Below are 25,005 nucleotides of genomic sequence, written 5' to 3'. Positions count from 1 at the left end.
GGGGAGAGCGAGGAAATAACCGCAAAAGAAGGTTCATGAATTGTAAGAGTTTTAATTAGATCCAGGTGCGAGTATTTACAGTTAAAAAGAAAACAACCGTCAGTCCGTACAGTTCCACATTCCATTAAAAATGAACTTTTACCGAAAAGGTACAATTCCTTATTCCCGTTTTTGTATTTGCATTTTAATCATAAACTAATATTTTGTGCTTTAAAAAAATAGCAACCTATAATACTTTTATATTTAAAATTTCTTTTCAAATGAAAGGAAGACAAGATATACACAAGCATCAGTTTAAATCTATACCCACCTGTACACAGCATAGAGAACCCTGTAAGCTACTGGCCAGACAACAACACAAGATAAAACGCTTCTGCAGCTTCAAACAAAAAAAAAAAAAAAAAAAAAAAAGTTCCAGCCAAAAGTGACTCCCTGTTGACCGCTCATACATTTATTTTATTTCCTTTGATTTTTGAATAAGTCCCTGATCTACACTCGTTGCAATTTTTTTTTTTTTTTTTTTACATTTAACTCTTAGTAGACACTACAAGTTTGACCTTATCTGAAATGGCTACAGAAATGCATTGCACTGCATGTTTGATTAAAGGGAAGTACAAAAACTCATAAAAAAAGTATAAATGAACAGATCATCCAGATCCCACGGTGTCTATTTTGGCTCATGCGGTGGATTGCAGAAAAAAAAAAAAAAAAAAAAAAATTGATATGAATACCAGTATCTTAAGAGTCCTTTAGGCGATGGGTACGTTGGCACGCAAACTCACCAACTGCCTCCTCACCCGCGCTTCTTTTTTTTTTTTGTTTGTTTTTTTTTTTTTGTCTACATCTAGTTTGACGCTTAAAATGGCCACCTCACATCACAACCATAAATACGGGCAAGCCGAGGAAAAACTGCAAAAAAAAAAAAAAAAAAAAAAAAAAAAGGCTCAAATAAAAAAGCTGTCACTGCTCGAGTGATCGAAATTACAATTTAAAATATTTTTCTTTTAATTAGATCTCTCATTTCCGTCCTAATGTTTCACAGATAGCAATCTGTACACAGTTAATAGAAAACACAATATCCCAGAGATGTCCGGTCTGATAGCAGAATATCCCAGTCTTCATCCTCCAGCACACACTGGCCTTCGCCATTCGTCTCGATTATTATTACCGTGCGGAATATTAGACGTCATTCTCACCGTTATTACTATAATTACTGTATGTTAACAAGGTGAATGAATTAGCATTTCTCTATACGGTAAAGAAACAAAAAAAAAAAAAAAAAAGGCAACACAGAATGAGGCCGCGTTAAAGGTTTTAACTAGATCCGAGTCCCTGAGGGGTACCACATTACAGCAGAGAGAGAGAGAAAGAGAAAGAGAGAAGATTTAAGCCCTGTTCTGTAGGTCCTCGCCAAGTTTCTCCACTTCATTGGCACGTGGTTCCCCCTGTTGTCCGGGGAGAAATACTGCATCTGGTCCCTCACCCACCTCCACCTCGGGTTAGTGAAATAATGCTGTGAGAAGGTGATGGGGGAGGAAAGGGGGGGGGGGGGGGGGACGGACGGACGAGGAGCATTCCTGCGTTTCAGGCCCCCGCCTCCGACCCCCGAAACGGCTGTACGGTACATTCTGGAAACGATGAAGGCTAACTGTCTGCGCGGGGAGCGGCTTCTTGCCGGAGGAGATGTTAAGTGCTTCGTCATCTGGGAGAAAGGAAGGGACGCTAAGGCCGGTGGAACCTGAGTGGGAACAGACGGCGGTGAGACACCGGGAGCCGGCGGACGGCGGGTGGATTTTTGCGCGAGGAGGATCGGCGGATACCTCGTGTAGATCCTGCTCTCCTCGTGAACCTCCATTTCAGTGCTCTTGTAATCGTTGAGCTCCTTCCGAATGGCCGCCTGGGGGAGAGAGAGAGAGATTAAGGATGAATTTTACAAAAGCTTTTCGGTCACACTTGATGCTAATATTGCGCACGGCGGTGGGGGTTCGTCCAGCGCTTTCTCCGGCCGACGCGCTCGCCGCTCACCTTGTCGGCCGGCGTCAGCTTGGTCCACGGCTTGTCTGCCCGCCGATCGTAGTCCTGGGCGTCCGTCACCTCCACGTATTCATGGAATCGGAGGATTTTCCTGGCCTGCAGTTCCGCGACCGTGGGTCTCTGACTCAACTGCGACGCACGAAAAACATTTTGTTTTTCTTTTTGAACACCGTTCCACCTGACTTCCTCTCATTCACACACATATATTCTGTCTTGCTGCGACTAACTTTCATTCCTCTCCTTTCCAGAGCATACCTCCACCTCTCTAGATGTTCCTCTACCTGTTGTCTGTTCTCACTACAGATCACAATGTCATCTGCAACATCATGGTCCATGGGGATTCCTGTCTAACCTCATTTGTCAGCCTATCCGTCACCATTGCGAACAAGAAGGGGCTCAGAGCTGATCCCTGATGGAGTCCCACCTCCACCTTGAACTTCTCGGTTACCCCTACAGCACACCGTACCAGTGTCTCACAGCGAGCATACATGTCCTGCACCAGTCTAACATACTTCTCTGCCACTCCAGACTTCCTCATACAATACCAGAGCTCCTCTCTTGGCACCCTGTCATATGCCTTTTCTAGGTCTACAAAAACACAATGCAGCTCCCTCTGGCCGTCTCTGTACTTTTCTATTAGCGTTCTCAACGCAAATACTGCATCTGTAGTACTCTTTCTAGGCATAAAGCCATACTGCTGTTCACAGATGCTGACTTCTGCTCTCAGTCTAGTTTCCACTACTCTTTCCCATAACTTAAACAACAAGCGAATATGTGATTTGAATATCGGACATCGGCGTCCTCGTCGCTCACCTTCCTCGTCAGACGGCGCTTGATCTCTCGGACCTCTGCTTGTCTGTCGGCTTGGTTTTTGGCTGGAATGAAGACGGGAAAAAAGAAAAACAATAAAATAGGGTTTTATTTAGTCTGGCTTGATGTGCGGCGAAGGGAGAGTCAAAGCGGTTTCCAAAATTAGACTCTCTGTAATCCGCGCTTCAAAATGTCTCGGAGTCTAAATCCTCGAGTCACGTTTAGAAGACTTGCGTGAAAAAAAGCGTGTTTATTAACGTGGACGGGATGAATAAATAAAAAAAAAAAAAAAAGGAGGGCATCGATTAACCGCGCTATTTTTGGCGAGAAATATTTCCCTCCCGACGGCGCGGCGAGGAACGACGCATCGAAACACAATCCCTGCTCCGGAGGTGAGAAGGAGAGCGGGAGGCCATACTAACGTTGAAGGATGTTTCTCTGCTCCAGCTCCTCCGCAGTGGGTCTCTGGCTGAGCCGTCTGATGGGAAGAGAGAGAGAAAAAAAAAAAAAAAAGCAGAGGTTTTATTTTTAAAACAAAACTTTGTAGATCGGGCAATAAGTAGGACAAAGATCCGAGTGGAAACCAGGCGGCGTGCTTGCCTGGTGAGCGCCGTCCCGATCTGGGTGCGGATGGCTTCCCACTGCTCGCGGCTCTGCCAGGTGAGGCCCGTCCCTCCGGGGGGCTGGTCGTCCCTGGAGCTCCTCTCCGGCGTGAAGCGCTCCCTGTCGGGCGCCGAGGGCCGGCCGCTCAGCTTCAGAGCCAGGGTGTCCTTCCGCTTCACCCTGCTGGCCAGGGCGCCTGCAGGACGGACGGACGATGCGGGGAGCGGGTCAAGACCGGGTTCAGGATATACACTCGCCGGCTACTTTATTAGGTACACCTGTCCAACTGCTGGTGAACACTTAATTTCTAATCAGCCAATCAAATAGCGGCAACTCAGTGCATTGAGGCATGTAGACGTGGTCAAGACAATCTCCTGCAGTTCAAACCCAGCATCAGTCTGGGGAAGAAAGGTGATTGGAGTGACTTTGAACGTGGCATGGTTGTTGGTGCCAGAAGGGCTGGTCTGAGTATTTCAGAAACTGCTGATCTACTGGGGTTTTCACGCACAACCATCTCTAGGGTTTACAGAGAATGGTCCGAAAAAGAAAAAATATCCAGTGAGCGTCGGTTCTGTGGGCGGAAATGCCTTGTTGATGCCAGAGGTCAGAGGAGAACGGCCAGACTGGTTCCAGCTGATAGAAAGGCAACGGTGACTCAAATAACCACCCGTTCCAACCAAGGTAGGCAGAAGAGCATCTCTGAACGCACAGGACGTCCAACTTTGAGTCAGATGGGCTACAGCAGCAGAAGACCACGCCGGGTGCCACTCCTTTCAGCTAAGAACAGGAAACTGAGGCTACAATTTGCACGAGCTCATCGAAATTGGACAATAGCGGTTTGGAAAAACGTCGCCTGGTCTGATGAGTCTCGATTTCTGCCGCGACATTCGGACGGTCGGGTCAGAATTTGGTGTCGACAACATGAAAGCATGGATCCGTCCTGCCTTGTATCAACGGTTCAGGCTGGTGGTGGCGGTGTAACGGTGTGGGGAATATTTTCTTGGCACTCTTTGGGCCCCTTGGTACCAATTGAGCATCGTTGCAACGCCACAGCCTACCTGAGTATTGTTGCTGACCATGTCCATCCCTTTATGACCACAATGTACCCAACTTCTGATGGCTACTTTCAGCAGGATAATGCGCCACGTCATAAAGCTGGAATCATCTCAGACTGGTTTCTTGAACATGACAATGAGCTCACTGGACTCAAATGGCCTCCGCAGTCACCCGATCTCAATCCAATAGAGCATCTTTAGGATGTGTTGGAACAGGAGATTCGCATCATGGATGTGCAGCCAACAAATCTGCGCCAACTGTGTGATGCCATCATGTCAACATGGACCGAACGCTCTGAGGAATCTATGCCACGAAGAATTGAGGCAGTTCTGAAGGCAAAAGGGGGTCCAACCCGTTACTAGCATGGTGTACCTTATAAAGTGGCCGTTGAGTGTACAAATACATATAAATACATTCGATACGCCGCTTACTTAGCGGGGGCTCGTCCTCCTCGTCCTCGTCCGAGTCTTCGTCTTTGTACAGAACGGGGCCGTCGGAATCGCTGTCCTCTCTGCGGACGTCGTGGCCTTCGTTCTCCTCGTCGTCGTCCTCCTCCTCTTCCTCCTCTTCTTCTTCTTCTTCGCTGCTATTTCCACCGGGGAGGACGCAGACCCCGGCGTCGCCGACCAAGCAGCGGCGGCTCCGCGGTTCCAGTTCCGGCTGGGGGATCTCCCCGTCGTACTCTTCCTCCTCCTCCTCCTCCTCCTCCTCGTCCTCCTCCTCGTCGTCCTCCTCTTCTGAGTAATCGTCCTCGGATCTGCCGGGCAAAAGGGAACACGGGTTTGCACGAACGCGCAAGTTACGGATTCCGTGCCGTCGAGTCTCTCTTGCAAACAACGTGAAGGTTCTCAGCAGGACTCGTCACCTACGTGCACGTGGAGAATGTGCTCGGTACCTGCGCGTAGCAGTGCTCCTGGACCTGCCCTTTGGGAATCGGCCAGTTACATGGCCTCTGGTTTAGCAGCGCGCAAGAGTTACATCTTGACGGGCTAATAAACTCGAAAAGCTAAAATGATAGCAGCGAAATATTCACGCCCACCCCCCACTAGCTTGAAAGTATCTGGAGGACACACACACACACACACACATACACACGTGCGCACGCACACAAATAACGATAACATTTTTAAAAGTCATTTTGAACGGGTTGCAGCCGTTCTCTTTGAATCCAGCCGGCTGCTGGTGTTGCTTTGCTCGGAATGGCTAATCTGCCCGGCAACCCTGTGGCTCCTTTTGGCAACAATTAACGAGTATTTAATTAAAATGTATTTTTATTTTAGTTTTTGTTCTATTTAAAAATGTAATTTTAATTCTGATCTTGTCACATCCAAATAAAATGTATTGAAATATTTTCGTCGCTCTTAATAAGCAACGTTAATAAGGGCGTTGAAAAACGCTTTGTTCCATGCAGAAATGTAACTTTAATTTCTCTGCAGTTGTTCATTGATTTAGAAAAAAAATGCAACACATATTTTGTTTCTCCAAAAAAAAAAAAAAAAAAGAAAGAACATTATATGCCGTGTAAATTCATATTGTGTGTTTCCTTCACTGTGGGGGGAAACGGGTCCAAATGGCTCTTTGAGCAGAAAAGGTTGCCGGCCTCCGATCGAAACGCTTATGGTGCTCACAGCGCGTCCTTCTCGGAGTTTGAAGTAGACCAACGGTTTGTGGAGAAGAGCAAAGATCACATCTATAAACGTGCAGAGAGGACTGCGCCGGTGAGATCACGACCGTGCAAGCCTTTCTAAACTTAAACTTAAAACTGTTCTCAGTTCTACTACCTCAGCGGTGGAACAAACTTCCGGAAGCGACAAGACCAGCATCATCTCTCTCAACCTTCAAGAAACAGGTAAAAACGTTTCTCTTTCAGGACTTTTTACTGCGCTGATGCCCCAGATCAGGTTAGGTGGCAAGTTAGGCTATGCGGTGTGTGTGTACGTTTGTGTATGTCTTTGTCAAAAAAAAAACAACTCACTAACCCGAGCTTACCGTTCTGTATATTTCCTGTGCATCTTGTATTTGCAAGTGTTATTTGCAGTGCTTATGTCCTCTATTGTAAGTCGCTTTGGATAAAAGCGTCTGCCAAATGTAATGTAATATAATGTCTGACCGCTCCGGATTTAACTTTTCACGCACCAAAAGCGCTCCATCCACGGCGTGCACGGAGGAACTCACAGCTTCAGCGGCTGGATGCTGACGGGCAGCGGCCGACCTCGATCCGCTTGATACTCTGGAGGGTTCTCGAAAAGCAAGGCGTGCGCCCGCTGGGATCCGTCCGGGTTGGGCTGGGCCGGGCCGGGACTGGACAGAGCCCGCTGGATCATGATGTGCAGCGGGACGGGCGCCGGGCGCTGGGGGGACCCGTCGGTGGGGCTCGGGGGGTCGAACAACACGGGTATGGGCTGGGGCAGCGGGTGCGGGTAGGAGTGCTGGTGGTGGAGATGGTGGGTGTGGATGTGTTGGCGGGGCGGGGAAGGCGGGATGTGGGTGGGAAGCGGAGGGGAGGGAGGAGGGGGAGGCAGCTGGAAGCTAACGGAGAGATTGGCGTGGTCTTCCAGCGCCAGCGGGGAAGGGTTGACGGGATGGCTGGAGGCGGAGGGGTCCTCCGTGTTGCGTTTGGTGACGGGGGTGGTCCTCTTCGGCGGCATCGGAGGAGACGGCTTGGCCGGAAGCAGACCGGCGCCGCCGGAGGCCTGGGTGAAGTCTCCTGCAAACAGAGGCCGGGTTAATAACGGACGCTCGCCGCGCAGCTCAGACCTTTTCGCTTTTCTATTCGTTTTTTTTTTTTTGCCGGAGTGAAATGAGTGCACATGCATCAGCTGTGAAAGTAGAACGTAAGCATGACGCTTGAGTCAGGTCACATGACTGCGGCAACGCCGGTGTGAAACATGGTCGCAGAGCGGGAGGAAATACAGCGCGTGCAGCCTCGGCGCTCTGGGCCGAACCACATTCCACACCCGCGACCCCCCCCCCCCCCCCACCTTTCCCCCCTTTGCATCGAACTAATAAAGCTGAAATGCAAACGTAGCTGTAAATCGCAAGCGCACATTGACAAGTACGTTAAAACGCGTCTGTGTTAAGGAAAGCGGTGGCCGTGCTACGGAAGCTGGAGGAGAGATCAGCGCTGCCGCCCTTCCAACATGCAGCAGGCCGGGCCCGGGTGGGATCTCCCTCTTTGAACATGAAGACGGACACGTTAGGACCCTTTCATTCCTCCACTCGCTCACCCACGTCCACTCGCGTGGGGAATAACAGATGAAACCAGCGCGAGCCTGTCCTTCCATATGTCCTTCTGCACGTGCAAGCAGCGCCTCCACGCCAGTCAGAGGAAGCGGAAAAAGGGCCATTCCACAGGTTAAAGGCGCGGAGCGACGCCCGGAGACGACATTCCAGACACGGGCGCCGAAGCCTCGGAGATACCGGAGGGCAACCTTTTTTACCTGAGCGCAGGCCTCCGGCCCGCCGGCACAGGTAGACGGGCAGGGACAGGTAGACGTCATAGTCGCACTCTCGCTTCCAGCAGGACCAGTAGAGGGGAAGCTGTGCGTTCTCTCCCCCCTGCAGGGCGGAGACTGACGGGGAGGAGACGGAGGCCTTCAGCTGGAGTGCGGGATGGATTCGGTTCACGCGGGTGCAACTTGTCGCCGAGCTTTGACACGCTTTCACAAAAAGGATGCTTCCTTTACGCCAGACCCGGGCATTTTACGGCCCGTTTTGCTTTTTTTATCCGGCCCGCCAAGCTATTTTCTTTGAATATTTTTAGTATTTTTAATCAATATGGAATTTGGAAACGCCTTATTTTTTCCTTTCGTTTAATTTTGTGTGGATGATTACACAAAATAATATCAGTACATGTATACACATGTATGTGATCATCGATGATTTTAAAGTTAAAATGAAGTGTCAAAAAATTTTTAAATTGCAATTTTAATTTTGTTCATATAACAATTAAACACCCAGGTGGCCCGCATATAAAAATCAAATAAGAAATGTGGCCCGCCAGTCAAAATAATTGCCCGCCCCTGCTTTACGCTGTTAATTCGTTTTTGAGAAAACGCCACTTCCACCGAGGGAGCCCAATTAAATGGAAGTAAACGCGGCGTCACGGGAAAGGAATAAAAAATACTGTGTGCTTTTACATCCAAAGGGACCTCCGTAATTTAACCCTGGAAATTCACTGCAACAGAGCGATGGATCAAAATCATCGGCGGGTCGATAACATTCGTTGAGAAAAAAATAAAATAAAAATAAATAAAATTACACGGCCTTGTTTGAGTGGGAATTAAGGCGAGATCCCAGATGAGACGATCCACTGTCAACAGCGATTGCTGCGCTGCGTCTGAGCGAGCGGCAGCTTCGAGCCACGGGAGTCCCGGTTATCATCCGACTGTGAGATGCCGGGGGAAAAAAGTTGGCTGTTAAAATAGCCCGGGCGTAATAAGTAATTAGCTGGGGAGAGGCCGCGCTCGCTGCTTTAGATGCTTTAGATAACGTCGTTACGAGGATGCCGATGCAGGAGAGCGGTTTTTCTGACTCGCGGCTGTACGGCCGCGGCGGCGGGCGACCTACCTGGCGTTACTAAGCGGACGCTCGAGGAGCACACTTGTTCCTTTTTGTGGCGCGGATTCGAGAAAACAGATGAAGCGGTGAGTCGGCGGAGCTTACCCAGCATGGTGGCGTTGCCCCTGGTCACCGGCTTGGGGGGAGGAAGAGGAGGCTGTTTGGCGGCTTGAGGCGCGGACGCCGGCGCCGCGGACGAACACTGCAGCGTGCCGGCGCCCGCCGACGACACGGACCGAACGGGTTTGGACGCCGACGGGGAGGGGTACTGGCCGGCGGGATGGTTGGATGGGGTGCGAGGCGGACCCTCGGCGCCGGGTTCCGGCGTGGAGCTCATGAGCCACTTTGGAGGCATCACCGACTGCTTGGGAGGCAGGGGTTCACGGAGGGTGTCCCTCAGGGCTTCCGGGTCGGGGACGAAGTGGCTTTCCGACTCTTCGGGATGAACGGAAATGAGAATAGAGATGAGTTCCTCCGCGGCGGCGGTAAAACAGCTCCTCCGTTATTGCTTTATTCCCTCCCTGAATATCGCACGCCGCTATGAATATTTCAAGCGCCGAGCCATTTTCCGCTATTTTACCACTCCGAGCCCCCTCCGTGACGCCGCTTGTTCGAGAACGGCGTTATCCCGGGATCAGCTGAGAAAATAAATAGTGTAGGCGGCAGCAATTACCGCAGAAACACACCTCCCCTCTGACACACCCCTGGGCCTCCACCCCCCATTCTTCTGTCGCCCCACACATTCCTCCAAAGCTGTAGCGCGCAGGCTAACAGCTGTTTATTTACAGATCGGCCCTTATTGTCGCGATATCATGTGACGAGAGAGGAAACCGTCTAGGGAGGAGAGGAAGGACCGGAGGAGGGAAAGAAAAGGACGGAAAGCCGAGGATGTGCCCGAGAGTGGGAGAGGAAAACAGCGTCGGAGAAGGAGGAGGTGCAGACGGGAAACCAACAAACATCACAGCGTAGCATGCTAACGCGCTAATGAGAACTTACAGAAACATAACAGAGAATGTCTTAAAATGACGACACATTCAATAATCCATTCCCGATCAGATTCCGCGGAAAAGGACGGTTTTCATTTCAAACAAAGAACAGTTCCCCTCAGCGCCGGACGCCATGCTTGGCGTGGAGGCATGCGTGACACACGTGGCGTCCTTGGGCTTTGAGACCTCGTCGTGTCAAACGATGGCGCGGCATGTCGGCCGCCTTCGCTTCGGTATTTAAAGTCACGTCGATGCGATGCACGCGATCGCGCGAACGTCTGTTCGGCAGAGTTGCGACGACTGAAATCCAGATGCGGAGAGACGGTTTGTATACGGAGGCCGCCGTTAAACTAAACATCGGTTGGAAGGGTTGAGAAGGTCGAGAAGCTGGATTGTTTAAGGCGTTATTGGAACCGGTCCTCTGTTTGTCTCCCCCCCCATGATCAATATGTTTTATAATCTCCCTTCTCTGCAGGCCTGCTGGGCTAATCCTTTGCCGGCATGCGGAAAATCTACAGCACCTCCCATCGCGCTGACATGTTTATTACAAAAAAAAAACAAACCCGCCAGAGCATCTAAGTGGTCCGGATATCACGTTAGCGATCGCTCGAAACTAAAAACGGCGCTAAACACCATTATTTCTCAGAGTGAAACGTCTCGGCAAAATCAATTAGCGTTTTCTCTTCGCCAATTACGACCGGAGTGACAATGTTAGCGTTAAAGGGCAACGATGGTGATCACGCCGCGTTAATTAGAGGAGGGGATGAGAGGACGCGCTATTCCCTGACGTTCCCGAATAGGAAGCGTAGCTGGAGCAGGGCTCCCGGGAGCCGACAGGGGCCTGTCTATATCTGGGAGGACGGCGCCGTTGAGCGAATTTGATAGAGGTCATAAAAAAATACCCTCGGACTTATCTTTGCTTTTCCGCGAGCGAGGGGAGCCTGTTTGCGCTCGCCGGCGGACGCGGAGACGACTCACCTCTGCGGGTCCTTCCCTCCTCGGCGGACGCGTGTCGAGGAAGCGTGGGCTTCCAGTCCAGCTCGGCGGGACGACTCCTCCTGCCGTCCTCCGAGGGGGCCTTCTGCAGGCCGGGCCTCCTCTGCCCGTCGTCGGGGTGAAGCCGACCCGCTCGCCTGTTTTCGTCCATCTGGCCGTGGATCTGTCCGTGCCAGACCGCGTTGGGCTTCCACTCGGCGTCCCCGTGCCGAGCGCCCGTCCCCCCGCCGCCGCCGCCGCCGCGGCGCCCGTCGTCCTGCGGCGCTCTGAAGCCGGGAGCTCCCTTGCGCTCCGCGTCCGATGGCGACCGGCTTTTACGGTTATCCGGTTGGGCGAACCAAGCCGGGTTCATCCTAAAGTCCGAGTCCTGCTTGCAGGGGCTCCTCCCGGCGCTCACCGGCAGAGTGTGGCCGTTCTTCACGTACGGCTGCTTCAAACTTTGGATCCCCGCATCTGCCTCTGTCGGCGCGGGAGAAAAGAAAACAGGCTCTTACTGACGGCGTTGTTCGCCGTGATAACGGAGACGAAGCGCCGTCCCTCGATGACGCAAACGGAGATCTACCGATTCTTAATCGTATCACGACGTCCCGTTTGCGGGGGAAAAAAAAAAGAAAGCTTTTATTTACCCATCGGCTTCTTTTTTCTTCACGTCTGTTTGTAAACAAAACGCCGGCGGCGTGAAATCAACATTTTCTTTTTGCCGATTTCACTGACTTATAATCTCGAAGAAAAAAAAAAAAAAACAAACAAAAAAAACAATGAGTTTACTGTGTGCGATAATAATAGCTTGTTGCAGCCCTTTGACGCACAAAATAGGAAGGTGCCCTTAATTCAACCCCTGTAGACAGAACGTGTTTTTCGTTGGTGTGACGAAGGAGCAGCTGTAGGTTTTATAAATGGGCTCCAGCGCCAGCAGAGGGGCCACATAACGCTCTCACACACACACACACACACACACACACCTCTCAGAGCTATTTTGCCGCGGGGCGCGATTCGTTCCACTTTTCCTCAGCTCTAGAGAGCGGCATGCCATTTTAAAAATATAATACGTCACTTTGTAACACAGCAAGGTGAAAGTACATTTGCCTTTTTTTTTTTTTTTTTTTTTTTTAACAGGCCTCAGACACCCGCTTGGATGGGAGGACAGTGTTCCTGCCATGATGTTCTGATGGTTTCACAGGAGCGTCTGCGTGGGTGTGATAGCCTCGGGGCTGCCGCTGTGGAAACAGACACCGTCGCGCGGAGATCGGGTGAATCACCGGGGTGCTCGTACCGTTGTCCGGGACCTCCTTCAGCACTCCCTGCTCTATAAGTTCTTGACGTGTACGTCTCGTTGACATCTTTCTCTCCAGTTCTGCCGTCAACACAAACATAAATCCAGAATTCAAACTCCGGGTGCGGAGGACACACGGCGGCGACAAGATTCCCCCCCCCCCCCCCCGGGTCGAACCGAAGAACCGGCGTTTGCATTTTCGCGGTCGCGGCGGACGGGAGGTCGAGACACGAACCTTCTGAAGTCTCCTTGAACTTCTCGCTGCTTTTCTTCTTGCGCCACTTCCACGGCTTGAAGATCTTGCCCAGGGTTGAGAATTTGCCCTTGCGCTTCGGGGTGGGGTAGCTGTCCTCCGGGCTGCCCGGCTCTCCCGCCATTGTGCTGTGGTGCTGCTCGGCTTCATCATCTTTAAAAAAAAAAAAAAAAAAAAAAAAGATCGGATCCATCGGCGGTCTTAATATTTTGACAGTCCGAGCTCATCCGCTGCAAAGTGGGCCGCGCTCATTAGCGCTGTTATTATCTTTAGCTGCTAGTTCTCGGGGACAGCGTGTGCTTTGGCAGGGTGATGCCGAGAGCCGGCGGACTCCTCCACATCTCCGCCGGCTAACGGCGGAGGTCTGGCGCTGGCGAGCGGCCAGGATCTCTCGCCGTCGAGCGCTCGCATTCCTTAGCCGGACGGAGAACTCGTGCCTTATCGGCCTTCCCGCCCTCCCTGCCTGTGTGGAAACTCACAAAATAGCTGGAAACTCACAACACACGCCACTAACCGTGAAACCCCCTGAAAGAACGCCGGTCGAGGTCCGACGCCGACGAGGATCGGCGGACCGGTTTGAGATCGGGTCAACCGACTGAATTTTCAAACGTCTGCTTTCGCGATGCGGCGGCTGCTGTATTCGGTAGACATAATATTTACCAGCGCAGAGAGCAAAAAAAAAAAAAAAAAAAAAACACATAGCCCACCGCCGTTGCACAGGATGTGTCGGCGACAATAACGCCTGATTCCCACGACAGTTTACCCTGAGAGTTTTCACACAATGGCTCGCAGTCAAACGGCCAACAAAGGAAGGCAATAACCACGATAACCGCTTTCTGGGTGGAAACAAAAAAAAATCGTGTTTGAATTAATTCAAGCGGGTAAACCCGCAAAACTGACTGACAGTGGGTCGGTTACAGTCACATACCTTTGGTTACTTTTCCCCCGAAACCTACAAAACATTCAAAGCTGCCATGTTTGTGATGGTAATAATTGTCACCCCTCCTTAATACACTTAGGAAAAGAAAGAAAAATATAAAAACGCGTCGCTCACGACAAGAGGAAACAATGCTACCTGGCCAGGGAGCGTTTAGAGTCCAGCTTCCGTGGTGGCGTGATTTGAAACAGCATGCCATGGAGAAGCAGGGAGCGCTCGGCTTCCCCAGAGTGAAATGTTCTGGGACGCAAAAAGAGCCAAAAGGTCGGGGTGCAGAATCTGCTAAAAACTAAAGCAAAGATAGTCCGGGTTCGAGGGACGTGTCCGAACCGTGGAAATCCGGCTTATATCGGCGGGTCGGAAATCCGAGGATTCAAACCGGCCGCCATAACATCCAGATCGAGCATCGCTCGGAGCGGTTTCCCGGTGATCCAGAACCGAGGTTCCCGTACGGCGGACGGCTCCGTCAGACGCGCCTCGTGCGCGTCGGCTCAGCTGAAGCCGCTGAAGCCGGATAACAGCGAGCCGTGCCGGGCCGGCACACTCCGGAGTCACGCTGCGGCGATGACGACTGCGCGGGACTCAGCCCGTCCATTTAGGAAACCATGAGCGAATTCCTGGCGGGACTTGTAAAAAATGTGTTACTCCACTTCCGAGGGAGGGATGGATGGGGAGGAAGACGAAATAACAAAGGGAAGAAAAAAAAAAAAGGAAAGCGCATCCGCCGATTCCGGCGTTCGCTCGGGGCCCGTGGATCCACTCCGAGTCGTTCTTCGCGAAATTCGGAGCGAAAATCCGCAACTTGTTATTGTTTGGGCGCGGAGGCGTCCGGAGTGTCCGGCCAGGATCGGGAGCTGCGAGCGACTGGGAATGAGAGTAAAGGGTAAAAAAAGACAGAAAAGTACATGAGTAAAGGGGGGGGGGGTTGTTGTCGGTGGCTTGAGGAGGGGAGGAGGACTGGGAAACACAGGGAGGAAACGGCACTCCACCCTGATTCTGTGACCGAGAACAAAGAGAACCTCTTCCCCTCACGCGGCCCGGCCGTGCGGCGGCGGCGGCGGGGAAACGCAGCTGCGGCGAGGTCCGACCCGCCGGAACCCGTCGGCCGAGTGACCCGCGGTTATTTGTAAATCGCGACTGACATAAAACATATTTCCACTCTGGTCGTCACACTCTGTAATCAGGACCTCGGCCAGATAAGGCGCACCACTCAGGAAACACGTGTGTGTGTGTGTGTGTGTGTGTGTGTGTGGAACTCTGACGCCCCCCCCCCCTATCCTCAAGCCACACCTTCAGCCTGCGAGAGGCCACATTTCCCTCAGGAGAAAAAAAACAAAAAACAAAAACCCCCTCCAGATCCAGGCGGCGCTGGTCAGGTGGGCACGCGGGGTCTTACGGGTTGGGAAATACCTCCAAACCCCCCCGGCAAGGCAGATTACGAAATTTAATCTACTTAAGTGACAGCCCAAGGAGGTTATAATCGCCCTGATTTATTATTCCGGAATCTTGCGTTTGCTGGAAGGGTCCGGACGTTTTAAAACCTCACCGAAACGAACGTTTCGACCGTCCGACCCGTGCGTTAAACTCGATTAACACTGACGGAATCGCACGGTTCGATAAGACGGCCATCTATTTGATTGTTTTGGTTTCATCGTCGTGTGGAAATCTAACCCGGCGGAGAGTAAGTGTGCGGGGTTGAGAGTCCGGAGAAGATATGCGGAGGTATGTGAAAACACAGCTGAGATTCTTCCACGTGATCCCAGTGATTTAACATTCCTTGCGGTGGTGAAACTGAAGGAGGAGCGGCGAGGAGGGAAGCCGCCGGGTTTATTTTGCCACGTCCGGCTCTTATCGGCCTGCGAAAAGCGACGATAAACGGATTTCATCCTGCGAGCGCGTCCGCAAACTCACCGCCGTTGTGGTGCCGCCGTCGGTCCCGAGCCGGAGTCTCCGCTCGAAGACTCTGTCCCATGATCCAGCCCCTGCAGGGGCCTCCACCTGTCCTGCGCCCAGAAACGTGCACGCTATCCGATCGGCTCGGCGGACGCACCTGCCTTCCCTCCTCTCCGGTCCCTCGGCTACCCCTTCCTCGGGTTCACTTCTTCTTCTCCACCCTTCCTCCGTTTCCTTCACGTCAGTCCCTCCCTTTTCCAATCTCCTTAAGACCTTCCCTCCCTCTGCCTTCCCTCCGGCCGACCCTCCTCCCCTCCTCGGCTCTCGGCGCAGGTCAGCGTTCCCTCCGAGATGCCGACCATTCCTGCGAGAAAAGACGAGTTGTGTTTACGGTAACGCGCGCCGGCGTCGCGCCTCCCGGGAACGAGGGCTTCGAATTTTTGAAATCGAAACGCGGTCTGACACACATTTCTTTGGCGCAGCAGATATAACAGCGGATCTAAACCGTGCGGGAGACGTCCTTTGATTAGTGGAAAATAGCTTCGGCGTCGGAGCCGATCGGGGGAGAAGGATCCGCGTGGAGGTGGTGTCGAGACCCCGAGACGCAATTCTTCCGTTAATTACGGCTGCGGTGCGAGATGTCGGTGAACTCGTGACGAGGAGGGACGAATATTCACAAGTGGGTCTGACGTGGAGGGAAATATGTCGACCCCGTACGCTACCGTTTCCACGTCGCACCCGCCGGGGTGTTTGTCGTGCAGCTTGGGTGTCGAAAAGCGTCTCCGGGTGGATGACGACAGGAGCGCGACGTTGGCGTTCGCGTGACGGGAGACGGACCGGAATCGGCCGTTTGAATTCGAGGGACGGATCGGGTCGGGGAGGTCGCTTTGAGTCCTTTTGAGGTTTAACCGTCTTCAGAAAAGCTCGTCTCGAAAGAGGCTCGGAGGAATCCGGAGCGCGGAGCCGTGTCATTACGCCGGGACGGATCGGGGTTTTCTGAGCGTTTGGCTGCGTCTCAGCTGCTTCTAAAGATGGAGCTCGGCGTGTTCAATTGCAGTTCTTCTTTCTCTGGCCGTGCCCCACATCCAGCCTCCACGCCGGGCCCGCTTCCAGAGAGAGCCCGGCCAATCCACATGAGTCCAGAACCTGTCGGCCTGACCTGGATAACGGACCGGGTCGGGACGCCGGGTACGCCGATTACGCTCGCCGCTGTGAAATACCTGTCTGGATCTGACTTCCTTGTTTTGCGTGCAAATAAACGGTCTTATTTCCGCTTAAAAGACCATATGAGTTAACGGTCGTATTTACACATAACAGCGTGTGACACGTCACTTCATCTCCCACGCACGCACCTGGGCGACGGCTCTTAAAACGAGTGGATCCGGATCCGACTGAAAGCTTTTATTTTTCGCTAGACTTCTCTGACAGCTTCTTTGGATCGTGTAAATTAAAAATGCAGCTATCGCCGTTGGAACGGGTTTTTTTTTTCCGTTTCCGCCGGCGGTCTGAGCGATGACATCTCAGAAATCAAACTTGAGCGCGTTTCCACCTGTATTTCCGCGCGTCCGCCTTACGATCGGATCGCCCGGGGCGTATTTCGATACGAGGTGTCGCGTTCACGATGGAAAATTCGACTCGACCCCTCGCCGGCGAGTCCAGAACATATGCTTCCTGTTTTAAAGGCAGAAATCACCGGTCTGTCCATATGGCGTTCTCTTTGACTGCCCCGAAATCAAAAAGGCAGCCATATTCACAGAGAGACACAAAAGAAGGCGATATTAGTCTTGTCTAGAAACCGGAGAGCGGTTAGCGAGGAAGTCGTACATGGCTGGCGCCGGGGAAGGCTTAGCGTCGGAAGCATTTGAAGATTAAAAAAAAAGTGTGATTAAACGTACAAAGGGGAACTAATAAGGGTTAGAGGTGCGGGACGTGACAAACTGAAATGGCCGGTGAACGAGAACAAAGGGTCGGCTCTTCCTTTCGCCGCACCGCAGATAAATACGCGAGAGTGGGAGTCGGCGTCGCCGTGCGAGTTTGGAAAAGCCGTAAAAAACTCGAGCGTAAACCAGCCGAGCCGGAAAGGGTTAAATGTTTTGGAGTAGGGATGAATATGGAGATCAAATACCCAGCAGGAACCCTTTCCACCAAGAAATTACATTTGGTTATGGCGGATGCAAACCCTTTGATCAGAGCTCCATATTACTCTATAGCATTACTTTCACTTTCACTTTCCACCCAGTTTCTTGGACTTTCTCCACGATCCTGCCAGCAGACAAACAAACAAACCAGTAAAAAAAAAAAAAAAAAAAAAACTATAAATAACAAACAAAAAAAAGGGGGACGCGAGGACGACGGTGAAACTTCGAGGCGGCGGGAAGACGACAGAGCGGGGGACCAACCCATCTTAAATCAGAACCCCGAGATCGCCGAGACGTACGGCGGCGATCCTGAGCGTCCGGTGAAACGCCAACCGGGACGGACCTCGTAAACACGGCGGATGTAGAGTTGGAAGAACGGCGGTCCGGCTCTCGCCGCGGCATTAACACTGCATTTAACAGACCGCAACGGGCGACTCGGTACTCACCGCGATTTTCCATTACAGAGTTTGAGGCACACCAATCAACGGTTCCTGCAAAACAAACATTCGGAGCATCAGCGGCAGCTTGCAATTCGAGGCCGAGACGCGTTCGCGTGCACGCGTGCTGCCGGAGTATTCGCTCGTTTCGTGGTCTCGATTAATTGTTAGTTTGGAAAAACAAGGACAAAAATAGGGTTCTCATCATCCTCGTGAAGCGATCGAGATACATCTCGGTACGAGCTGCGGCAGCTGTGCATAATCAGGTTTATTTGCCACATGAATAATATATCACAGACGTCTTTTTTTTTTTTTTTTTTTCCTTTTTCAAAACAACCCATTCATCTATCTTATTAGAACCCAACACGTTTGTTTTCATTCATTAATACAGTCGGCCGAGAATCGGACGAGAATCGTTGCTAACGCGCGTCGTTTCGACTTAAACGTACCAAAATAAAACCCGGTGTCGCGGTGACGTGTCAAAGAGTTTGAAACGTACAGGGTAGAATTTCATGGGGAGGCTGCGGTCGATTTCTTCATCGGCGGTATTCGTTTGTCTCAGGTCGCCAGCAGGCTGAAGATGGCAGTTGCACCCATCTCACCCCCTCTGATAAAGAAAAGGAAGAAATTGGATCACGGTTAGTCGTAAGCAGCGTACGCAGGGAAACGATCAAACAATACACAATAATATTCACAGAATAAAAAAACATGTGTTTTTAATCCAACGGTGTGACAGAAACGGCGATGCCCCAGAAAGGATGAGCGACGCGGCGCGTCATTCAAAGTGTTGAAGTGTAACGAGTACAAATGAATAAAAAAAAAAAATCTAAATACTTCGCCCGCGCTGGCCGGATTAAATCACTTGGTAAACACAGACTGGGCCTTTTATGCAGCTGAAGCGGGTGATTTAAGTGTGACAGAAATACTTGTCTGCTGGATTGTTTTGGCGCGGGGAGTTGCCAAAACCCGAATGGCTAGCAGATGTTTATCTATCGAACAAAGAGAAAATAAACCGGGGTCGGGGAGACGTTCGCCAAGATTACCAGTTGATGGAAAACAAAACAAAACAAAAATAAAGATGACATACGTGATGCTATAAACACATTAGAAGCATTAGACCTGGGCAACATCCCCCTCCTCCTCCTCCTCGGTACCAGAAATTTGTCGTTTTTTCGCGGGATGCTAGCACAGCTGCGGCACGGAGCGAGCGTGACGTCTGCCGACTATCGATTTCCCACGATGTTGTGACCCAGTTTGTGACATTAAATGTTTGGACAGTGAAAAGAAAAAAAAAAAAATAGATCGCACTCCGGCCGCGTTGCATAATACTGCTAAATATACTTTAGCGATGCTATCTGTTTAAGCGAGCGGCGTTCTGAGTTCTTTGTCAAACCTGCGGCTCCATCGGCAGCCTTTTTCCCTTTAAAATAATGAATGTCGATCGACAAAACGGTTTAATATACTTTTTCCTAAAAACTGTACGACGGAAGCCTCGAAGATGAACCGAATAAAAGCGACGTATTTCCTTTAACTTGATAAATCCTGACGACGATTTCAGCGACGATAAATCCCCGTGGCGGGTCTCCCATCGCTGCGATGCGGCGCGGATTCCACACCGACAATGGTCTGTATTTCCTATTGTTGCTTTATTCACGTGGAATCAATCCACGGGAAAAGCCTAGTTCACGCATCGTTTTAACCCCCCCCTGATTTTTTTTTCTCCCCCGCTCGCACCCGCTGGACTATTACGCGTGAGAATGCAAATATCGGCGTCTGCACTTGTCAGTTGAAAAGAGACGACGGGACGGGCTTTGTGAAGCAGGAGGTGTGGGATAAAGAGAAACAGTGTTACTGATCCATTTCTAGCAGCGGTGAAGGCAACGGGGGAATTGAGCAATTAGATCAGACAGAAATAAAGCGGCCGAGAGTTTCGTAATCAATCATTTAATTATAGATGAAACAAACTTCGCGGCTCCGATGCCTGAATCTGGTGTTTTTCAGATTGATGGGATTTTATGATTTTTTTTTTTTTTAAGACTCTTATTCATCGCAGATGTCATTTCAATGATTTCGCCCCACAGCCAATCATCTGCCTCCATCTAACCCTCTCCTCTAACAACCGCAAACTTCCTCTCCTCTTCATTCCATCCATAAACCTTCCACCCAGATCTTCGCATCCCTCCTCCGTCCACGACTTTGCTGTCCCTCCGATGGACTCGCTCCTGATCCATCTTCTCCGCCTTTCCTTCCATTATACTCTTCTATCGCACTCCATCCGACGCGCTCGCGAGCGTTCCTCCACCTCGGCGCCGCGCGCAAACTAGCCATCGACGCATCAGATGTAACGTTATCCCGCCCGCGGTGTCGCGACAGCTGGTGAGATTTCTAACCTTTGCTTCGACTTCGGAAACCAGACAGAACGAATCGATGTCGGGTTTATAACCACCACCACGAAAAAGAGAAAAAAAAGGGTGTGTTATGGAGATATGACGTTCTTGGATGTTCATCTCACACTTCTACCTCGGTGGATTTCACCGTAGCTGACGGAGCAGCTCTTTGGGGCCGGATAACAATATCCAGTATTAAAACCGCAATGCCGGTCAAACACCTGATATTTGACCCGCGCTCGATGAAACAGCTGAGAAAAACATCACATTTTCAGCCGGGGAATGAAGTGAAACACGGACCGATGTGAGAATCCGACCCTGAAAGCCGATCTGAAGGAGTCGGCCTGTAACGCGGCGCCGATGTTGATGCTCAAACGTTGGACTTCGGTTCATCGACGCCGCGGCTGATGAACAACAACCGGGTGGAAAAACATCATTGTGCGTTTCTGTACTTTCTGCATCACTTATCTGTACAGGGCATGACATTGAACGCACATATTCATCTGTAAAATATGTCCATAGAACCCTTCCTGTAAGTCACTCGTACATTATTTACATAAAAACCGTATACATACTGTTAATTCATTAATTCTATCTGCACCTGCTGCGTTTTTGCACTTGGTGTCTGTACAATCCAGTTGAGTCGAAACCGATCTATTGATCAGCCGACAAATCTCTCACCGTTAGCGGTAAATCTGGGGAGGGAAATACATCGGTGTCAGTATGAACGCGGTACGGGGAAGTTGACCGGCTTTTAATTCAGCGGGAAACAAATCTGCAGAAATTACAATACGACCTCAGTTCCTCTTCGCGTTCGGCTTCGCTCAACTTCTCTATCCCGGGATGGACGCCGAGTAACAGAGTTCGGGCATCGAACGCGGCCCTAAAACCCCTTAAAAGGAGCTCGGAAAACATTGCGATGGTCATGGAGGAGTTATGCAAACAGACTGGAAGAACACCTCTGAGAGGAGGCAGATGTATCCGTGGTCAAAGATGAATTTTTTACACTCCCGCTCGGTGCCGCAGCCTTAGCTGTATGACTCAAAAATAATCATGCTGAGTGGGGAGCCGTTCTCTGCCCTCCGTCCACGAGAAGAGAAAATATCTTCAGTTTCTGGGAATAACAACGGATTTGAGGCCGCGGTGTGTGTGTTTGTGTCGAGGGGGTGGAGATGCAGTTGCTGGCATTTTCTGCCACCACCCAAAAATGTGCCAACCTTGACTGTATACATTCGGAGAGCAAGCGTTACAACGTTTCACTTTCTCCCAGACGTTTTCAGACTGTTTCCAAAATGCGGGATATCGATGGCCTACTTCCCTCTTTAGCTGTTAACCCCCCCCCCACCGCCACACACACACACGCACACACACAGAACACACACACAATGACATCGAAGTGATGACTCGGTTGAAACGGAGTCGGACCTCATCATCAACATGTCACTCCATCAGGAAGCTGTCTCATCTCAAGCTGACACACACACACGTACATACACGAAAAGACATTCCCACACACACACTTTCTGTGAGGGAGGGAAATGGGTTTGCAGCTTCTGCGGTCTGACAGGAGGAAAAACTCACCTCAAACCCCATCAACCACCACTCCTGCAAAAATCCTGTCTTACAATCAGAATCGACCACCTTTTCTTGAACGCTCTGGCTAACAAAACCCACATCCGATTGTTTGAGTAGACCTTCGGGATTCGGTCCCGGCTCCAGCCTCCGGCCGACACACACTCACCGAGAATAGGAGCGCCAATCAGATACGTAAAAAAAAAAAAAAAAGTGTCCGTCTCGGACCGCCTGGAAGTCCCGACTGTGTAATCTTCTGCGGGGCGCACACACCCTCAATGGCGCATTTCACTCGATTCAATTACGACGGGAGAGGAAACGGCAGCAGCTGGCTGGGTTGTGCCATCTTTAAATAGCAGTTTGCTTCTCACTCCAGGGCTTGGAATTCGAGCACAATTGTCGCCGAGAAGGTGCGGGGAAAAAAGATCATTAACTCCAGTCTGGGGCTTCTGGCAAAAAAAAAAAAAACATAACAAAACAAAAAAACACAAACCCTCCAAATAAATAACTCAAAATAAAAAATGATTAAAGTGGTAGGAAAGCGGACTCGTGCAATCGTTCTGCCCGGTCTTGTTTTGCCGCGAGTATCCGAACACACACTCGCACCCCGGAGAGGATGGACGACGGCGTCTCTCCTGGATCGGGGTCAGGTGAGCGTCGTCACCGAGCCTGCCCCAGAAAAGCGCCATCCACCGTAGGGAACGGTGGCCCACTTTCGCAAAGGGGCCCCGAAACGCTCCTCCTCGCCTTTGCCGGAAAACTTTTCTACCTCGGCGTCCTTCCAAGCGTTCTGTGCTGCAGGACGCCACGCAACAGGTGGCGACCGACGTGGATGCTCGCTTTTCCATTTCTGCATTTCCACCTTACCTCTTAGCCAGTGGCTGTTGTCTAAAAGCAGGGTGGGGGCGGGAGGTGCACACGCACACACACACACACACACAAACACACACACACACACACAGGGAGAATCTTGCAGATCATTTCCATCAATCAAACCCAACCGACAGCTCGGTCATCCTGGGCGCCTCTTAATGGCCCATTAAAAGAAGGGGCTTCCAATGGGGAGTGGATGGAAAGAGCTGAAGCATATGAGACAGCATTTTTCCCTGATTGTGACGTGATTTAAAGGAAGAAGCACGACAAAAACACTCAATATAGGGAGAAATGTAGGGATGCCTGTTGTTCCAGTGTGAGGGCAGCAGTTAGCTTGGGGGTGCTAGCTTACTCTGGAAACCACTGCCTGACCTGTGGGCTGGAGAAATCAGTGCTAGCTCGGAGTGAACACACAATAACGTCCTTGAAAGACAAAAGAAAAAACAAAAACAAAAAAAAAACGTGAGTCTAAAAACACGGATTCATTTGGAAACAATGCCATTGCGGCGCGGCTAACGGTGTTTAAAAACACCGGTGTTCGCTAAGATGAGCAGCAAGTGCCTCACGTCTTCCATCTTTCGCCCCAACAATACGTGGAATTACAATTGTATCGCACAGACGGGTGACCGGCACGTCTTCCCCGCGGCGGAATACGAATTACCTGAGGGTTTTTTGGCGTCCAGCCGCGGGTGGAGCATCGGGCGGGACGGATTTAAAGCTCCCGGGGACCGGCTCGGAGGCTCCGGGCAGCGACCCTTACCCTTCTCCCTCTCCCGGATCTCGCGCCACTGAACCCATGATGCTACCGAGAGACCAATCGTCAAGTCACCCGCGTTCGAGCAAGCCGCTTCCGGTGTCGGACTTTCAAAATAAAACCACTACTCGGACTTGTTTTTGTTTGGTTAAAGAAATAAACGACATAACTAGAAAACAAAAAATGATAACAAATCGTTGTTATTTGCTTCGCTGTTGTTTAAATTGAGTTGAAATATAACGCGCAGGCATCGGGAATTCAGACCTTGAAAAGCACTTCCGGTCCGTGTGTCAATCATTTTTTTAAAAAGTGATCTTCTGCCAGCCGTTTTTGAGGAGATGAAGATCGAGAAAGTGAAAGTTTTCACTGCTGCAATCACAGATGGGTAACAAAAAAAAACATGAAAACGCCTTTAAAATATATGCGCAGCGTATAATTTTACCGCCCCACTCAAACAATACGATGCGTTGCTATTGGAAACAGATGCGTAACCGTGGCAAAGACATCCACCGACGGGGATCACCGACGCATCCTTTGTTGTGCACGTCCCTCGATGCAGAAGTGCACTTTCGAGCGAAGGACAGAAATCAAAACCGCAAGACCAGAGGGAGTTAGGGGGGGGGGGCGGGGGGCGAGGGTTCCCCACGCAGGGCTGCACGCAACGCCCCGCAGCTGCACCGCAACGCAGAAGAAAGGAGTCCAAGTTGGGGCACAACTTGGGTTATTGTCTGCGGAGTAATGTTCCCTCCACCCCACCACCCCAACCCCCCGGCCGGACCCGCCACCGTAAACCGCTCCCCACTCACCCTCCTCCTCCTCCTCCTCCTCCCGTGGATCTACTGCTGGCGTGGGCGCTGCAGCCCGCTCACCTCCTCTCCCCTCCTCAACCTCACACTTTCACCCTCCGCCGGACTTCCAGACATGATCCAGGTCCCAAACACTTCGGGCACTTACCGGAAACCATCCCGTGCCCGGGCATCGTGGAACCGGTAGTTCTGCAGCGGCTCCGTGGGCGTTACACGACGACTCCTCTTTGTGTTTGCAAGACTACAACTCCCAGCATGCATTGCGGGTGATTGATCTGCAAGGGCAGGGAGTGGAGGAGCGGCTCCCAGCCTCATCCGTTTTCTCACAGATTCGAGTCATTCTCCATTCTTTCACACATGATTCCGCGTTAAAACACCATTTTTGAGATGCAGTTGAAGTTGACAAACCTGCACTTTCCCCCCCGATTTCTTTCCTATCCATGTTTTTGACTTCTGTTCATGCATTTTTAAATCCCCCATTTGTTTTTATTTGGGTCAAAATGTTGTATTCGCAACAATCTACCGCCGTTTCTATTGTGATTATTAAAGTTATTATTGTGTCATTTGAGCGTTCAGCATGTATCTTTGTGCTAATATTGTTCCCTGCCCCTCCCAACCCTCTTTGTGTCGATTCCAC

General features: G+C 51.0%; 1 protein-coding gene across 9 annotated transcripts; it reads right to left on the bottom strand.

Annotated features, from left to right (window-relative positions):
* Positions 1–36: 36 nt before the first annotated feature.
* On the bottom strand, positions 37–24,567 carry phactr4b (phosphatase and actin regulator 4b). Of its 9 annotated transcripts, none has more exons than XM_086155240.1 (16): positions 24,517–24,567; positions 18,476–18,583; positions 17,986–18,030; positions 12,554–12,724; positions 12,319–12,399; positions 11,028–11,504; positions 9,169–9,498; positions 7,944–8,075; positions 6,679–7,210; positions 4,935–5,260; positions 3,445–3,643; positions 3,267–3,322; positions 2,848–2,909; positions 2,026–2,163; positions 1,821–1,897; positions 37–1,738 (listed from the first exon to the last, which is right to left on the bottom strand). In XM_086155240.1, exons 3-16 carry the CDS (start codon positions 17,996–17,998, stop codon positions 1,723–1,725), a joined length of 2,610 nt encoding a protein of 869 aa, XP_086011366.1. In that variant the 5' UTR covers positions 17,999–18,030; positions 18,476–18,583; positions 24,517–24,567; the 3' UTR covers positions 37–1,722. The 9 variants fall into 9 exon arrangements, with proteins under 9 accessions (XP_086011366.1, XP_086011367.1, XP_086011365.1 ...); XM_086155241.1 differs by lacking the exon at positions 24,517–24,567 and adding an exon at positions 24,369–24,389; XM_086155239.1 differs by lacking the exon at positions 24,517–24,567 and adding an exon at positions 23,470–23,649.
* Positions 24,568–25,005: the final 438 nt, after the last annotated feature.

The sequence above is a fragment of the Fistularia commersonii genome, chromosome 11 (genome assembly GCF_037954325.1).
Source record: "Fistularia commersonii isolate RoL2024-O1a breed Wild chromosome 11, RoL_Fcom_v1.0, whole genome shotgun sequence".
Classification (NCBI taxonomy): domain Eukaryota; kingdom Metazoa; phylum Chordata; class Actinopteri; order Syngnathiformes; family Fistulariidae; genus Fistularia; species Fistularia commersonii.
This window is presented reverse-complemented; position numbering and strand designations above follow the sequence as displayed.

What these genes read in the sequence shown, in the direction of transcription:
- phactr4b (XM_086155236.1), bottom strand. Translation starts at nt 15,480, where the DNA reads ATGGGACAGAGTCTTCGAGCGGAGACTCCGGCTCGGGACCGACGGCGG. An exon ending in GCAGAGAAACATCCTTCAAC is followed by an intron (nt 2,910 to 3,266) that starts GTTAGTATGGCC and finishes TCTTCATTCCAG; the next exon opens with CCAAAAACCAAGCCGACAGA. An exon ending in AGCGCCGTCTGACGAGGAAG is followed by an intron (nt 2,164 to 2,847) that starts GTGAGCGACGAG and finishes CGTGCGTCGCAG; the next exon opens with TTGAGTCAGAGACCCACGGT.